Consider the following 18604-nt stretch of genomic DNA (forward strand, 5'->3'; position numbering starts at 1 on the left):
GACCTTGGAGAACCCGATGTGCCTCCTGGAGAGCATTGAAAACCGCTCGGAGTTCCAAGATGTTTATTGGAAGCTCTGCTTCTGCCGGAGTCCACCTGCCCTGGAACAAGTGTGGACCCGAAACTGCTCCCCAGCCCCGAAGACTGGCGTCCGTTGTCAACAGGACCCAATTTGCCACCCAGAACGGACGACCCTTGTTGAGATGGGTCGTCTGCAACCACCAGGCAAGGGACAGGCAAACCTCCGGAGTGAGCACTATCATCTGCGATTTTAGAGACTGAGGCAGTCCATTCCACTTGGACAGGATCAGGTGCTGCAGAGGTCTGGAGTGAAACTGGGCATATTCCACCATGTCGAATACCGACACCATGGAGCCCAGTAACCTCATCGCCGAGTGTAAAGACACCCGGCGGCTCTGCAGACAACTGCGCACCCTCGACTGTAAGGCAGAGATCTTGTCCCCCGTCACAAAGATCCTTTGCTGTCCCGAGTCCAATAAGGCTCCGAGGTGCAGAATCCGCTGAGACGGGATCAGGGTGGACTTCTGCCAGTTTATCAACCAGCCGTAGTGCAATGGTCAGGTCCAAGTGGCGCAGAAGGATCTCCGGAGATCCTGCCACTAAGAGAAGGTCGTCCAAGTACGGCAACATGCGGACTCCCTGCAGCCGCAGGGAAGCCGCCATGACCGCCATCACCTTGGTGAAAACACGTGGTGCTGTCGCCAGGCCAAAAGGTAACGCCCGGAACTGAAAGTGGTCGCTGCGGATTGCAAACCTGAGGAACTGCTGATGGCGCAAAAGAATAGGGACATGCAGGTAAGCGTCCTGTATGTCCAATGACACCATGTAGTCCCCCGGTTCCAGCGCCAGAATGATGGACCGCAGAGTCTCCATCCGAAACTTCGGCACCCGCAAAAACTTGTTGAGAGCTTTGAGGTTGAGAATCGGACGAAACGACCCATTGGGTTTCTGCACCAAAAAGAGATTGGAATAGAAACCCTGGCCCCTCTGGGAGAATGGAACAGGCACTATAACTCCAGCCTGGAGCATAGTGTGCAAGACCTTCCGCAGCTCTGTGGCTTTGTTCCGGTCTGATGGTAGACCCGTGGTGAAGAATCGAGCCGGGGGTCTGTGCCGGAAGGAGAGGGCATACCCGTGTGAGACCACCTTGAGGACCCAAGTGTCTGTCGTGGTGACCGACCAACACTGGGCGAACTGCAGCAGGCGGCCTCCCACTTTGGGATCCCCCAAAGGGAGGCCCGGACCGTCAGGCCGCAGGCTTGTCATCTGGCTTAGGGGCCGGACGTCTGGTACTCCAGGCCTGCTTCCGGGGCTTGGACGATTTCTTGGGGCCAGCCTGATGGGGAAAAGACTGTGCTTTAGGCCTACCCTGGGCCCTATAAGACCGAAAGGATGATGTACCTGAACCAGAAGGAACAGCAGCCGACGGGAGACATGCTGATTTAGCTGCCGCCAGCGTGGATATAATCTTGTCCAGGTCCGGACCGAAGAGAACCTCTCCGTTAAAAGGCAATGCCTCCAAACCCTTTTTGGAATCAGCGTCCGCTTTCCAGGATCGCAATCACAAGGTGCGACGAGCAGCCACCGCTGCCGAAGAAATTCGAGACGCCAGGGTACTAATATCTAAGGCCGCTTCGTTGATATAAGTGGCCGAATCCCGGAGATTGCCGATCAACTCCGTCTGCTCAGACGAACAGTCGGGATCGAAGGACACCTCCAACGTATCAGTCCAGCGCTCCATAGCTCTGGCAACCCAGCAAATGGCCATAGCTGGCCGTGCTGCCCCCCCTGCAAGGGAATAGACGGACTTCAGGCAGATCTCTACCTTGCGGTCTGTAGCATCCTTAAGGGAGGACATGGATGGCATGGGCAATGTGGCACTACGGACAAGGCGTGTCACATGAGAATCCACCTGTGGAGGGGATTCCCACTTGGCAAAATAATTGTCGCAAACGGATACGCCACTGCTAAATGCCTTTGAGGCTGATATCGTTTGCCTGGCTGTTTCCACGCTTCCTCTAGGTGGTCAACTAATTGTCCCGAAAGAGGAAACACTGTGGTATCTCCTTTCACATCCTTGAAAAAGGTGTATTTGGACTTTGATACCGGAGGTTCCTCATCCTCAATAACTAAAGCAGTGCGGACTGCACGAATAAGGCCAGGTATATACACCTTAGACTTAGCGGTCGACTCTTTAGGATGGGGAGGTTCCTGGTCAGAAAGATCCAGAATCTCCCCATCAACGGACGTCCCGTCGTCATCCTCATAAGGAGCGGACTGAGACGCCAGCGGCCGCTTGTGGGGCCACATCACAGACTCCCCCTGCAACACGTCTGACAACTGCTGTACAGAGCTTGTTAACGAATTAACCCACGCAGGCTCATGAGAGACCTGAGGAGGGGAAATAGGGAGACCGTGGGGTACCATTAATTGTCTCGGGAAACCCTGCATGGGTGACGACACCACTGACTGCTGGGACAATCCCATCTGAGTGAACGGAGGCTGCGGAGCTAACTGGCCCACGAGGGTTGTAAGCGCCTTGGCGAAACAAGCCCAGGGCGGCTCCTGTACCGGTGCTGTGACCGTAATAGGCCGCGCCAATAAATAACACGGTCGGCATAGCCCTTCCGCGCTACCCTCCCCCTCCGCTATAGGTGCCTTGCACGTAGTACACCGAAGCTGTAGAGGGAAGTCACTCTCCGACATGATGGTAATATGTGACCCCTCTCAACAATACTTGTCCATATAGTGAGAGACCACCCTGCAGCACCGCACCACAAGGGCTTTAGTAGAAAGACAGGGACAGTAATAAGGCTGACAGTTAAGAAGTAAAGTACAGGCAGCAGCGCTAGCACAGTCACATACAATGCAAAGAAAAATCAATTCCTGCACTATCAGCGCTGATTCTCAACTACCCAGACACAGAGTCTGGTAGGACACAGCGCTGCATACACAAACCTGACCCAAATCGGAGGAGAGGTATGCGGGGGGACCCAGACCACGATGCCTCTGATTCCAGGCTTCCAGCAGCGTTCACCATGCGGTTGTAAGATGGCCGCCGAGGAGCTTAGAGGAGGCTGGCCTGGGGGAGGAGCACTGCTACAGAGCCAGTCAGCGTTGCAGAGAGGACTGTGCAGGGGGGAGGCGCCGGCTGTGAGACAGGGAAGGCGCGCTCCCCTGGCATGCATTTAACCCCCGGGACGCCGCAGCGCCACCGCTCTGCTGCGGTCCACTGTCCCAGGGGGGTAGTGGAAGCGCAGGTTAGATACCTGGCTCCAGGCTGCAGCCAGTCCCCAGGGAGCCCCTTGCCTGGGGACTCTGGACCATGTGTTCAGCGGGGACCCACCGCGGGACCCCGCTGCTTACCTTGCTGTCCCCCTTGAATCCGGCCATGGCCCCAAACATCTGGGGTCACCGCTAGCTGTGACCCCAGATGCTCACCAGCATCCCCGGATCGGTACCGGCGTTCTGGTAACGGCGGGGGTGGAGGGAAGACGGCATGGACGTCAGTACTGACTGTCCATGCTGTACTTCCAGATGTGCAGCCACAGCTGCTTGAAGAAAACTTCAGGGGCTCTTCTTAGCCCCCACTCCAACAGGTGCATCCGACTCCGGCCGGGCACCAAACTAAACTGGGATGCCTTGGCTCGGGGGCGGGGTATAGGAGGGGGACCCTAGTGCATCCTGGGAGGACTGAAAACTTAACTCTATGGTGCCCGATGCCTGACGTCATCACCTATACCCCAAGGTATCCTGTGGATACCCTATGGACCCTGAAGTAGAAATTGGGATGTATGCTCTTACACTATGTAACTAACCAAAATCCTTCTGTCTTATTAAAAACATTGACAAGAAGTCCCGTTTTCTTGCCAATAAAATAATGACCAGGTGACCGCTAAAAACTTCAAAAATATTTTATTTTTGTAACAAGGATATTTTACTGATCGTTCCCAATGCACAAAGTCATCTTTTAAGTTCTTTATGGAAGTAGCCTTGTTGCATGAAGTAAAGGCATTTATAAAGTTAAATATGCGTGGGACAGGTAGATAGAATATGCTAGAAACAGTCTATTGGCAATTATGATGTAAGTTTTGTTTAGGATCTGTATTTAAAAGTGTTTTTTAATCAATATTGGACCACAAATTACCTGAATCAGTGGTCCTGTTAAGGCTTTTACGGGCGATGCATCAAACCTTCTAAAGAGGACAAGTTACCCATAACAACCAATCAGCTACTATAGGAAACTTTTTCACTTGTCCTCTTTAGAGAGTTTAATACAGCACCCTCACAGTACTGGTGGTCACAGTCTATCAATAACACTTCAATAAGCTTCAAAGAAGCTTGTTCACAGCAGTCTATTGCAGTGCCATTTACATCTGGTGTGTGACTATGCCTTGCTGCAGGGAAAACATATGCAGTCGGGATGCCAACAGTCTAAATGCCGACCGTCGGCATCCTGACTCTCTAATCCCGGCAAGTATCTAATGACAGGCGTCAAAATCCCGACGCCTGTCATTTTCCCTACGCTGGGAGCCCTATGCCCGCCATCCCGATTGAAGGTAAGCTGGGCACCAGGCGCGGACAGCAGCGGGGGGGGGGGGGGAGGGTAAGGTAGGGGCTCCCGGGGGGGACTTAGGGTTAGGCACCCCCCCGGGAGGGTTAGGCTAGAGGAAGGGTGGGTTAGGGTTAGGCATCCCTGGGGGGAGGTTAGGGTTAGGCACCCCCCCCCAGGAGACTTAGGTTTAGGCTGCGGGGAAGGGGGGGTTAGGTTTAGGCACTTACAGGGGGGGGGTTAGGGTTAGGCACCCCTAAGGGAGGGTTAGGGGGGGGTAGGTTAGTTAATAGGAATATACTTACCTGTCAGGATTAGAACCGTCGGTCTTCCAGTGTCGGCATTAGAAGCGTCGGGCATGCGTCCGGCTGTAAATCATACCGATCCCCAAATAAGAGCTATGCTGCTCCCATTTATGTGCAGACAGGGTTGAATAGGGAGTCAGACAAAAGTGGGTGACCCATTTATTGTGTTTGATTCCCACTTTTCTTGTATGATCGATATTGAGACTGAAGATTTTGGGATCTGCTCAACCTGCTATCTAGGTACGTCTAAACATTTACACTAAATAGAAACTACCTTTTAGAAAAAAAAATGAAACAAAATATTTAGAACTTTAAAATACACACCTGTTCTTCTTCCAGCTTTTGCTCTGTAACATTCAGAGCCTGTTGCTTCTCTGTCTCCAGCTGCTCCGCTAACTTATCTATCTCTGTGAGTTCCTGGCAGAGTTGCTCATTTTTCCGAGTCAAGGTGTCCACATGATGGCTTACTGCCTCTTTGTTCTCTGTCAGGAACAAAATCTGGTGTTCTAGACCCCGAATTGTATTATGAAGTTCATCTATCTACAGGAGAGAAGAGAACATAAATTAAATGTTATAATATTTACAGTATTTTATAGAAAAGTTAAGTACAGAAATCATAGGCAAACGAAGGGGGGGTTTCCATCTGCCTGGAAATCCCCCTCCCCAGCCCACACCATGACCACAATAGAAATAGTAATTTTACTAGTGCAGTATCACAAATGAAATAATTACCACCACCTGTGGGTCTTTTAACACGTATCAACAAGTAATAAATAACCTGTGCACCAACTAGGAGATCTGGAAACCATGCACTTTTAGGGATGTACTGTACTGCTATAGAGCCCAATATGTACATATATGTCCAGGACAGTGCTAGGTTCTTCTGCTGCTCCCCCAGACCCCCGGACTTGCTCCAAATCTCTGGAATGGTGCCCACATCTAAAATAAAAACATGCAGCTCAGGCAGGATGGCCCTACTGCCGCATCTAATGGCTAATTACTGTGATCGCTGGTCCTGTATATGCTGGAATTATGACACACAATACACTTTGTATGACGCATATTAAAGATGGTTAAGTACTAATTCTGAGGTTAAGTACTAATTCTGACCTCTTCATGGACTGGCCACACTCACTCTAAAATCAGGCATTTGGAAACCCCCCTCTAGAAATTCTGCGTTTGCCACTGGAAATATAACTTATTTGAAACCAAAAGGCTTCATGCACACTGCAATCCGACATGCAATGTATAATATAATGCATGCTAAAAGGCAAGCAAAACTGCTTATAAACCATATTCCTTTTATATATGCATTTGATATCACTATATAAGCTTCTGAAATGGGAAAACAAATATTCAATATAAATCACTGCAGCACTACATCAATTACATGCAAGAAAATGCTATGTACAGTCTCATTTAGTACAAGGATTTTTACTAACCAGAGGTTTTTTTTACTAACTGAAGTCACCACTAAACTTACTATCTCCATGGTAACACAAGGTATGTGATCAGTGCAGCACTGTCTATAATGAATGGCATACCTGAGATCACCATGGCATACCTGAGATCGCTGGCTGCAGTTTTCAGCACTTTGCTTCCACAAGACCATACACAGTTTTACTATACACTGTATGTCCTTACACACTTCATTCACTATTATGCAGAGAAACTAGCAATGTGTGTGCAGTGCTGGAGTACAAGAGGAAGGCTAATAACAGATAATAGATGAGCCTTATTAAGTTGAAACTGAGGGAATAGTCAATACCTTAATCTGCGACTCTGTGATTCTCTTGTTTTTGTCTGCCATGGCTCAGTAATGAGCTGCAGCCAGCACCAGCTCCTGTTTGTGTATGTTTGAACAACAGAGTCTGCCTTTCTTTCTCTTCCCACCTTCTATTCAGAGTGACCCCACTCCCGCACTTTTCCTTCCCTTCCCTCCTCAATGTCTTTCTGTTGTCAGAGTAATTGGCTTCAGTAAACACATCTAACACATGCTCCACCCACACCCCTACTCCTACCGTATATGCTTTCTCTTACCTAGATGGCATACATGGTTACCAGTCAATGTAATAACAGCAATCACATACTTTCCAGTATTTGATAGCAAAGTACAGGAACACTTGTTCGACAGGTGATATACATCTGTACATGTTATTATTATTATAGATCTGTACAATACGCAATTTGCTGATGTGCGTACTGCATCACGGGCATCAATCCTAATTGAATTGAGCCCACTGTGTCTATGGTGTTCATGCTGAATTTAGTAGAAGGGATGTAGTTGGCATCCCAACAGTTGGGATTCCTGGTGGTTTTAATGCCGGTGACGAAATCCCGACAGCAGTCAAAATCCTGACCGCTGACATTCTGGCAGTATTAGGGTTAGACACTAGGGGGAGGGTTAGGCTTAAGCTGCCGAAGGGGGGGGGGGGTTAGGTTTAGGCTACGGGAGGGTTAGGGTACTTATTAAGAGGTGTTGGCATTGTCACCCATTCGGGAGTCTGGTGTCGGGATTCTGGGCCTGATTCAGAGCCGGACGCTATTTGCGCTCACTCGTTCAGAAAAAGGGGCCGGCTATTTAAATTGAGCGCTCGCTCTTTGCGGTCTGTTGACGCCTCTATGTCTGAGCGAGCGAACGAAACATGCGCTCGCTATTTTGTAAAGTCGCCCCCTGACCGCTCGCATCCTACGTCATCTCCGCTATTTATTTGATTAATCGAGTACATCGAAAGGCATCTGAACTGCTCGCAGTGCTTGTGGTTGGATTTTCCTACCGCAATCATGCGAACAGTTCAGGCTAAGAAACAACCAAGTGACGTGGTCGATGACGCTGCTTTGTTAATTATGCACACCATTGGCACGCCTCCGTTCGGATCTCCACTCCCCGTTTTCAAGCATCTTCCCCTGTTACTACCCACAAACGCCTCATCCTGTCACTCAAATTAGCAGGCACTCGCTATTTTGCGAGCGCTCGATTTCCGACCGCAATGACTGGTTGGCACATGCGCATTACGACCCATACGCATGCGCAGTTGTGCGAACATCGCTCTGAATCAGGCCCTCTGTGCGCCGGTATTCAGTACCGTACCCAACCCCCGGGTAGAAGTTGATTGTTTATAAACCAATTTAATGTGCTTTTTTAATGGTTATGCGTGAGCCAATTTAGATACCTGACATGCCATACCCACTGGACAAGATCATAACACAACTCTATTCAATAGTTACTAATACAGTGCACAGGATAAGAACTAAGGGGGCCATTGCATTCAGCGGAATGTGACGCCAAAATCACTACAATATCTGGCTGTGCATATATCAGTCATATACATAGGCTCAACATTGTTAGTTTTCCATCTTTCGGCCGTATTCAATTAGAGCGGATCCGCGATACTTTTTCGCCTCCCAGACTTTTCGCCTACATCGCGTCTTTTGTAGGCGGAAAAGTATCCTGGCCGTCCCCACTTTACCCCGTATTCACTATGGACGTGCGCAAAAACGGGACCCGGCGAAACTTGAACAGGCGGAAAGTACTGTCAGATTTGGGGAAATCAGCCTGACACCCCCCAAAAGATGCTCTGACATGGGGGTTAGCTATGGTACCCCCCGATTTGGCTTGCTGAAGGTATTTGGCGTTTTTAAATCGGCTCAATAGCTGCTAAATAGCGTTTTTGTATACGTGGTGCAGAGTAGTATTCAGGAGTATTTTTCCAGAAAATAACTTATCCCAGCAAATTTGGGGTACTTGAAAATGGGGCCATCATATTTAAAAGTTGCTAAAGTTAAGTTGAAAAAATCATGAAAGATCCACCTGCCGCAAGCACCTGCAATCAAAAAAACACTTGGGGCATACTTGGGGACCCCCTCAGAGTCAAGTTCGCTAGTTTTTAACTTTGTCCCCCAACATTTTTTTTTTTCGCCCCCAAATTCAAAGTGATTTTTTGGGGTGTCCTCAAGTGTTTTTTTTGTTTTTGTTTTTTTTTTACAGTTTACCTTTGTGGGACTGTCTGAAGGCTGCATGGGGGTTCCCGCAACGTTGCACCCCAAAACCCCAATTCTGCACTTTTTTCCGCCTGGTATTCATAGGCTAAACTTTTTCGCCTATTACATTGCATTGACTTTCCACCTAGACGGAAAGTCTTCCAAATTGAATACGGAGTAAAACCAAAACAGGCGAAAATGACGTCATCGCTGAAAAGTTTTCGCCAAAAATACGCGAAAACTACTTTTCGCTTCAAATTGAATACGGCCCTTTATGGGGTATAAAGAATAACTGGAAAGGTTGCTGACTGCAATGTGCTGTTCTGGAAAAGCACATTATGGCCATCGCATTTGAGTTTTATAACTAGGAATATTGTTACAGAAATTGAGTTATAGGAACATATCTTTATAAATTCAGACTTTCTCTAAAACCAGTCCCAGGTTTTAAATATTTGTCCGTGGATATATTCCTATTTATCAGAATTGAAAAAGTGTATATTGGAGGCAGTTCTATCTATATTAGGGGGTACATTTAGTAAATTACTAAGAAGTGAGTTTAGCTGTGACCCAGTTGGCCGATGGTGAAGCAGATCGAGATATCTCCCCCGAGTTTAGATAGAGATTACTCACCAAGATTGCAGTGTTTTCTCTCTGCCAAACTGTCCCGAACAAGTAGCCTGCACATATCAGTGAGACCAGGAGCAGCAGCGGGGTTTCAGGTAAGTGGGTTTTTTTTATTTTTATTATGTGTGTCTCTACTGCGGGGGGGGGTACTACTGGGGGCACTACCAAGGGGGATTACTACTGGGGGAAATACAAGGGGGTACTGGGGGCAATACAAGGGGGGATTACTACTAGGGGCACTACAAGGGGGGCTACTACTGGGGGCACTACAAGGGGGGCCTACTACTGGGGGCACTACAAGGGGGGGCTACTACTGGGGGCAATGCATAGGGGGGGAATCTCCACTGGAGGGACTATTACAAGGGGGGACTACTACTAGGGGCACTACAAGAGGGGGGACTACTACTAGGGGCACTACAAGGGGGGGCACTATATAAAGGGCAATACTGGGGGTACTACATGGGGGGGGAACTACAACTGTTTAAAGGGCACTGCATAAAGAGTACCACTATTGGGGGCACTGCATAAGGGGACTACTACTGGGGGCACTATATAAGGGGCTTACTACTGGGGGCACAAGGGGCACTGCACAGGGGGGACCACTACCGGGGGCACTGTAAAAGGGGCACTGCATAGGGGGGCTCCAAAAAATATACTCGCTTACCACAAAATTTGGGCTAGGGCCGGCCCTGATGGTCCGTGTGCCGGTCCGGTCAGCGCTACATATGCGGTGCAGCTGTGTCACAGAGACACAGTCTGCCCGCGGCCCGCATGATACGCAGCTGAGGCGCCCTCCACTATGTGGCGCAGCTGCATACCATGCGTAATGGGAGAACCGGCCCTGCGGACCATACACTTACATTAGCGTTGTATTCGTGTGACCACATACATTGCAAACCAGCTCCTGACTGACTGACCAGCCCACGTGTGAACTGTCAGGAGCTAGAGCCAATCAGCGGCTGCTCTACTCGTTTTTTCCACGTATTTTTAGGAACCAGGACTGGCTAAGCAGCCCGAGGCTGGTTATACTTTTTGGGGGTACCCTACGTCATTTTTTTTTTACATTTCATTCTTTTTTGGCTATTTACAGGCAGAAACATATTGTACATGGATCACACTGATCTGTGTATGTTTCTGCAGAACTCTCAGCTCACAGGCAGGTGAATTGATTTCACAAATTTGGACATGAGTTTTGCCCGTTCTCGTGAGAGTTTTGAAACTCTCATCTTGGTAAATTCCCGAATCCTATCTTCACTAGTGAAAAGTTACTCGAGTTTGACCGATGGTGAATTGAAGACAGTTTGCCAACTCTCCAGACTTTTCCAGTAGCAAAGGAGATTTCTCTCCCGAGTTTGACATTAGTAAATTTGTGAGAAAAAAATGGTCAAACTCTCCAGAGATTGCTAACTCGACCAGACTCAAAATTTACCTCTAGGTGTTCTCTTGTGTTTTTAAATTAATATTTAATGTAGAAGAGTATCCAATACACCTTTCACACCAAAATCCTGGGTCCGACCGGGAATTTTGAACATGTGTCAGTACTGAATAAGACCCATGTCAGACCTCGTTCATACCCCTTTTCAGTGCCGCAACTAGGGTGGGGCTGGAGGTGCACGTGAACCGGGTGCGCTGTTGCATCTGCTGCCAGTGTCCTCCACCCCAGCGCCGCAGGGAGGCTCCAAGCCGGACGCCGCTGAGATTTTATTACCAGCGGGCATCCGGCTCCTTCCCTGGAGCGCCGCGGTAGCCGGAGGCTGGAGTTCACTCTTGAACTCCATCTTCCGGCTCTCCCCACGGCCCGGGCACTATGGGAGAGACGTCATGACGTCTCTCCCATAGTTACGAGGAGCAGCCAAGTGGACCGGAAAGGCGGCGGATGCAGGAGCTGGGTTTAAGGTATTTTTTTTTTTATGTAAGCGGCACTACAGGGGCATTACTGGGACATTACTATATGGGCACTACAGGGGCAGTACTATATGGGCACTACAGGGGCATTACTATATGGGCACTACAGGGGCATTAGCATATGGGCACTGCTGGGGCATTACTATATGGGCACTACAGGGGCATTACCATATGGGCACTACAGAGGAATTACTATATGGGCACTACAGGGGCATTACTAGGGGGCATTACCATATGGGCACTACAGGGGCATTACTATATGGGCACTACAGGGGCATTACCATATGGGCTTTACAGGGGCATTACCATATGGGCACTACAGGGGCATTACTATGGGGGCATTACCATATGGGCACTGCAGGGGAATTACCATATGGGCACTACTATGGGAGCATTAGCATATGGGCACTACTACTGGGGCATTACTATATGGGCACTACTACAGGAGCATTACGATATGGGCACTAGTACAGGGGCATTACCATATGGGCACTACTACAGGGGCATTACCTCAGGGGGCATTACTATAGGTGCACTGCTGAATGGGACATTACTATAGGGGCACTGATGCAGGGGGCATTACTATGGGGGAATTACCAGGGGGGCACCAAATTACTGTCTTACCCCAGGTGACAAAAATCCTAGTTTCGGCCCTGTCCTTTTACACCACAGCTAAAACCCGAGTTAACCCAGGTTGTTGTTAGGTGTAAAAGGGGCAAGAGTTGGATTCCCGGGTCAAGTGACCCGGCAATCAAAACCCGGGTAACTTGCTGGGTTTAACACGGTAACCACCCGTATAACCATGTAGTGTAAATGGGTAACACGGGTCATCTGACCCGGCTCCTGTTTACAGGATGGAGGTTTCTGGATTTTTCTATGGCACATCGGCGCCCCTGTCATTTACCACCCGACACCACATTAATACTTGGGGGAGAAGTGGTATCAGCGCACATAACATGTACTGATACCACTAAACCCCCATATCAGCAGTTGATGCATCTCCACCAAGCTGTGCAAAATACTAGCAATGACAATACAGACCTAAGGAAGCCATATCACATTGGACGAATACACTAACAGAGGGCATGGTCACTAGTCTAACGCAGCACCTGATGTCAAGGAAACTTTAGACATCCTAGCCAGTCTCCAAAACATTACTTCAGCCCAGTGTGGTACCAGAAAAACTACAGCAGGGGAAGCAGATTTCGAACTTGCTGTATTACTCATTAGCCAAGGAGCTGCCTGAACTTAACATTGTTGATCCAATCCGTAAGTAGTCACATCCGGTCACCCGATGATTTACGTACTAATCTGATGGTGGGTGAACATAGCATGCAACAAAACTATTCTGACCATGTGCAGGACAAGTCCTGCAGTCACGCTCAGTGCCCCCAAAGCAACAGCCTGTCGGTTTGGTGACCGTATCAGTTCCACAAAACAGAGGTGTGTCACCTCCTTTTTTTGGGAGTGCCAAGGCCATGGTCTGCGTCTTTGGACACAGATTTTCTGGCCCCAAGAGCATTAACAGACCAGCCATCCTGAGTAACTCGAGGGTTGCTTAGATGGCCGACGCTCACGAAAGTGATCCGATGGCTGCATCTTCGGACGCTGCGGATCACAGAAGCATGCAGGAGACGTCTATTTACGCAAAACACCTCCTGCTACTTTTGCATATTAGAGCACATCCGCTGCACACAAAGACGAAGAGGCTGTGCTATGCCGAACTAACCTGAATCAGGCCCTAGCTTCTTGTTTAAGATAGATTGCACCATGCGTCAAACTCCGGCCAAGCAGCTCCGCCTCCCTGCACTCTGCTTAGCCGGGGATACTGAAAGACAGGGACGTGCCGGGAGGCCAGACCCCCGTGACTGGCGGCACGCCTCCTGAGGTGTGGCCACGCCCCTTTTGATGCAAGACCACGCTCCTTTGGCGGGCACGCGCACAGGGGGCTGCCAGGGCCTCAGTCTGTCCCTTAGTTCCCGTATTGCTTCACAGCATATTTTATTGCAGCCTGCCTCAATTGTGCATCCGGCACCCAGTTCTAGTTCATACATTCTGCTGCAGCTGCAGGTAATGCTGCTAACCTGCAACTGTTCTCAATCCCTATAGATTGTAAACTTGTGAGCAGGGCCTTCCTACCTATATATCTGTCTGTTATTACCCAGTTTTGTTCTATTTATGTTTACAATTGTAAAGCGCAACGGAATATGCTGCGCTATAGAAGAAACTGTTAATAAAATAAATACCATTCTCCAGCATCAGTTGTCAGCTGCTAGTAAACCTGCATGAGGAACAGCATTGTTAATCCACCCAGCTTCATCCACACTGCAGTTTATACAGCTAGCCCAAGCCCAAGGATCCCTGACCTGAATCAACAAATTCCTTGTGCCATGTTACAATTTAGAGTTAAAAATTAATGATAAACAATAAAATTTTAGCTAAGTAATAATTAAAGAAAGGGAGATATTATATATGTTAGTCTTATGTTTAGCACCACATCTTGTATTGCAATGTTACTGCTCTTATGTATCTCTGTGCCTCAGGCCATGGTGTGCTTGGTAACCTGTCCTACACAACATGGACACACTAGCATGCTGTGTCTGTCATTATTTAATGCATGAAACTGCTGTTTACAGCAGTTGTTATTATCAGTATCAGGGCTCTATTCATCATCGGGGGATACTTAACAAAAGCAGCTGTCCCTGTGATTAGTAGCGCAGCTACTTCTGTAGCTTTGTTACCGAGGTTGCACATGTGCAAAGCCGCCAGGGAGTCAGTGAGGAGGTGGCGGCAGATCCGCTCGCATCCCCTTTACTCCTTCCTTTCAGTTTACGGAGTTTGCTGAATATCGGGTGGTCCTATTCGGACCGCTGATGATGAATGGCCCTCTGCATGGATAACGGGCCTTTTTCATACGATGAATAGTAGGCCCCTTAGTTACTTATATAGCGCTAGCATATTCACAATGGACAAAAAAACAGTAATAAAACAAGACGTAAATTCTTGGATGCAGCATGGTGTATGTATTAGAGACCCGAGTGGATAGTGAAGAATTATGATCACCTTAACTGGGGTGAATGATGCATTTGGAGACCGAGCACTGCTCTTTCAGGGGCCGTGGTCTGTTATCCGCCTATCTCATAGAATACAACCTACCTAGGCTATAAATAAAACTACTAATATTACTGTCACTCTGTCTGACAATTACATAATTGCAATGCGACTTGCTGGTAAGTTTAACTCCACCTCTCCACTTTCCTTTCCACCACCCACCCATATCATTAGTATGTCAGTATGACTGCCCCCAGATGTCACTCAATGCGCGGTGACGTCAGAGGGGGCGGGGCCCACAGAACAGACTTTCGGAAGGTGAAACGTCTCCTGCCAGCAATCTGGAACCGGTGGAGTAGTGATATCTCGCGATAGGTGAGCGGTGGAGTAGTGATATCTCGCGATAGGTGAGATCATGATTCTGTGAGACCTGACTTATACCCGATACTTGATCCTTCCTCCGGGCAGCACTGAGTCCCGGGCGCTGTCTATATCACGCATGCGCTGTACGTAGCAGCATGATGATGATGAATGAATGATGGGCGCTTTCGGGGGAAGGGCGCACTGTGAGTGAGCGTAGACGCTTTACATGAATAAATTATAGTCTTTGGGGAGATAGAATAATAGTGAATTAAGCAAATTGTGAGATTTTCATTTGTTTACCCATTGTCAGAACCTAAAGGGGATCAGCAAGTCACGTCTGCAATATAAATCAGTTACATATGCATGCAGTATGGCTTCCCTGTTCTTAGCAGGCATATAAGCATTTGCAGTGCAGCACAGAAGGCATTGGGCATAGCACAAAGCAGTAAGTTTTGGGACGGTTGTTGCTAGATCCAATTGAAGAAAGGACCGCTGATGTCACAAACACGTGACCGCTATGGCAGGGCCGCACAGCTACCAGGGTTATGGTGCATACACACTAGACGATATGCTCCCTGAGCGATATCGTCTAGTGTGTCCCCGGCAGGCTGTGCTCAATGTCGTTCATGACATTGAGCACAGCCGCTGAACGATATCATTAGCGATATCGTTCAGCGCCGAGCTCTCTCACCCATTCCCTGACATGCAGCAACCTGACGACCTCGTCAGGTTGGCCTGCATGTCAGCGCGATGAACGATGATGACGAACGACCCGCGGGAACGCGCGTCGTCATCGTTCATCTTTTTTGTGTTAAAAATGGACGATAAAGTGGACGACTGAACGATAACGATATCGTTCAGTCGTCCACTTTATCGCCCAGTGTGTACGCACCTTAAAGCTGGTCACACACTAGACCAACTTTCATCCAACCATCCAACTAGTTGATTGGTTGGAATGAAAATCTGGTAAGGTATAAAAGCAAATGACTATCAGCAATTTGCTCCCAAACGCCGGAAAATGGCCAAAAACTGTTGTTTGCACAAATTGTTTAGATCAAACATTTAATAAACTTGTCTGACGACCATTTTCATCTGTTTTCTGGCATTTAGGAGCAAATTGCTTAACATCAGTTACTCCCATACGTTACCAGATTTTCATTCCAACCCATCAACTAGTTGGCTGGTTGGACAGATAAGCTTTAGATGTGTGGCCTGCTTTACTATCCATGTGGGCATACAGGGGAATATACTGTCAACCTGTGGCGAGCAAACACTTTCTCCCCCCCTCATTCTGTACCTTGCCCCTCCCTCTTGTGTCGTGGGTCACATGGTTGTGCCGTCAGGGGGTCTGTACAGCACCTCGTTCCACCTACCCATTTTGGGACAGTGTTCTTTCATAAAACATTAGTGCAAAGCTTATTTACAGACATTAAAGCTCAACTACCAACCAAGTGCCAGCATGCTCAAGGTCAGCTTGATTACAGCTGTAAAGCTAATCTGATTAACATTCTCTAATACCCCTTTTCTACCAAAGAAATAACCCGGGTTATTGCGGGGGCAAACTGGGTCAACGTTTTGTGTAAAAGGGTCTAAATAAAATAACCAGGATTGTAACATGGAAAGACTTAGGGTAACGGTGCGGTGAGAACGGCATGATCCAGGTCATGCCTCAAACGAGCGGATTGTCTGGCTTCAGTAGCACTTGGAGATGACATGATCTCCAAGCATCCACTGTCATGCAGGAAGACCCGGGTTCGGTGTGAACAGCTAGACCTGGGAATAACCTGGGTCCAGCTACCGGTGTGAAAGTGTATCTGATTTTTGGTGAAAGGGGTATAAGTAGTAGGTTAACCTTGTTGAGATGCCAGCGCCTGCAGTCCAGGATTGACGTAATCCCACTGTATCCCACGTACTCATCTTGTTTGATCATGTCTTGTGCAAAGTGATCATAATATACTTATCACATAAATTCCTTACATAAAATGTATAAAAAAAACTAACTTTTAGGGGATTTTATGCACCTTTACTATGTTTAATTGCTTATTTTATTATTTTCTTTACCACTTTAGTGAAAAATGCAGCTGATCCAGTCAATCTTAAAGGGGTTTCCTATACCATTTATGTGCCACACAACCGCTGCAAAATTTGGAAGTTTTTCAAAACAAGGACAGATCCTGCAATCAGTCTCCAACAATGTCTATGAAAATCTGGCTGTTGAAGATTGGATCCATGATAATATGAATTTAGAGGAAATGAATGTTCTCTTTCTGTGGAAGAATAGTCCAACTGTGGTTATTGGTCGACATCAGAATCCATGGAAAGAATGTAATCTAAGTTTGATGAGAGAGAAAGGGATTGGCTTGGCAAGGAGGCGGAGTGGTGGTGGGACAGTATATCATGATCTCGGCAATATTAACCTGACTTTTTTTACATCAAAGAAAAAGTATAATCGAGTGGAAAATTTAAACTTGGTTATTAGAGCTCTTAAAACGTTGCAACCTTATTTGGATGTACAAGCAACACAAAGATATGATATCCTGTTAGATGGGAAATACAAAGTATCAGGAACTGCAGCCAAGCTTGGAAGGACTGTTGCATACCACCATTGTACATTACTGTGTGATGCAGATAGTTCTTTGTTGCCACTAGTGCTACAAAGCCCTTATGATGGTATACAGAGCAATGCCACACCTAGTGTACCTTCGTTGGTAAAGAACCTCTCACAAGCTCATTCATGTTTAACATGTGACATTGTAATGGATGCTGTTGCAAAAGAATACAGTTTACAGTATGATGATACACCATGTGTTCATGTAGTTGACCCAAGTGATGAGACCATCTTTCCTGGGATATCTCAGAAAAAAATGCAGTTGTGCACTTGGGAGTGGATATATGGAAAAACACCGAAATTTGAGGTTGTGAAGTTCTTTCAGATTTTATATAAGGATTCTGTAGTAGATGTTAATTTACATATGTGTATAAACAATGGTTTTATACAAAGCTGCAATATTGTGCTGCCCAGTCACTGGCTTCCTGAACGACTGAGCAGTGAGCTGCAGAGTAGCTTGGTGGGCAGTAAATTTTGTCCGTATGAAACCGTTTCCATAGTAAGTACTTTGCTTAGAACTTTGCCACAAGATCATGAAGTTCACACAAAGTGGAACATGTTATGTGACAAGTTGGTGTCAATAATGTGATATAGTTATGTGACCATTATTCCTGAAATATATATTTTTTACCTTGTACCCAAATGGAATGATGTGTCTTAAGAAAAAAGACTGTCTGTTGTGATTTCTGATTGCTTTTCCCTTGTAAAATTGACTAATCCGGTCGAAAACCAATATTATGCAATAAGTCAAAATGCAGGACATATAAATGACATTCACAGTGACATATTGTGAACATGTAGTAATGATGGTTAAAGCAGGGCTCGACAAATCCCAGGGGCCAGGTCGCCATGGCTACCAGATTTTGCTGCCTGGCTACCAGAATTTGCAGTGAGGGAGGAAGCAGATCCTCATCAGCTCTAGCGGAGATTCGTGCCTATAGTATTGCGGTGTTCATATGCACAGGAGTGCATGTGCTGAGTGTCGCCTGAGGTGACTGCTGTGCCTGTGTCCGTCCCGACCTGCGCCGACGACTCCTCTCCATCCTGGCCTGCTCTGATCCCTGCTGTCTGTCCCATTCTATGCTGATTCAGCTGTCTACTGTCTCCGATCTCCGGCTGCATAGAACTCTCCAGTAGTAGGGTCTATGCGTGGCCAGGGATTGTGGAGCAGCTTCAGAGGGATAGTGGTGTGACC

General features: G+C 47.6%; 2 protein-coding genes across 4 annotated transcripts in view; one reads left to right on the top strand and one right to left on the bottom strand.

Annotated features, from left to right (window-relative positions):
* The window catches only part of TSGA10 (testis specific 10), a 101416-nt gene extending 94655 nt beyond the window's left edge, over positions 1 to 6761 (bottom strand). The window contains exons 1-2 of the mRNA XM_088454115.1: positions 6646 to 6761; positions 5202 to 5417 (exon numbers count right to left, since the gene is read on the bottom strand). Of these exons, the coding sequence (XP_088310241.1) occupies positions 5202 to 5417; positions 6646 to 6687 (258 nt within the window). The 5' untranslated portion in view covers positions 6688 to 6761. The remainder of the gene's footprint in view (positions 1 to 5201; positions 5418 to 6645) is intronic.
* A 7963-nt stretch (positions 6762 to 14724) lies between these two features.
* On the top strand, positions 14725 to 18041 carry LIPT1 (lipoyltransferase 1). Of its 3 annotated transcripts, none has more exons than XM_088454048.1 (2): positions 14725 to 14845; positions 16871 to 18041. In XM_088454048.1, the coding sequence occupies exon 2, from the start codon at positions 16877 to 16879 to the stop codon at positions 17996 to 17998; it is 1122 nt and encodes a 373-aa protein (XP_088310174.1). In that variant the 5' UTR covers positions 14725 to 14845; positions 16871 to 16876; the 3' UTR covers positions 17999 to 18041. The 3 variants fall into 3 exon arrangements, with proteins under 3 accessions (XP_088310174.1, XP_088310175.1, XP_088310176.1); XM_088454049.1 differs by having other exon boundaries at positions 14725 to 14813; XM_088454050.1 differs by lacking the exon at positions 14725 to 14845 and adding an exon at positions 14975 to 15004.
* Positions 18042 to 18604: the final 563 nt, after the last annotated feature.

This window comes from Taudactylus pleione, unplaced genomic scaffold (assembly GCF_031769625.1).
Source record: "Taudactylus pleione unplaced genomic scaffold, aTauple2 ptg000609l, whole genome shotgun sequence".
NCBI classification, from domain to species: domain Eukaryota; kingdom Metazoa; phylum Chordata; class Amphibia; order Anura; family Myobatrachidae; genus Taudactylus; species Taudactylus pleione.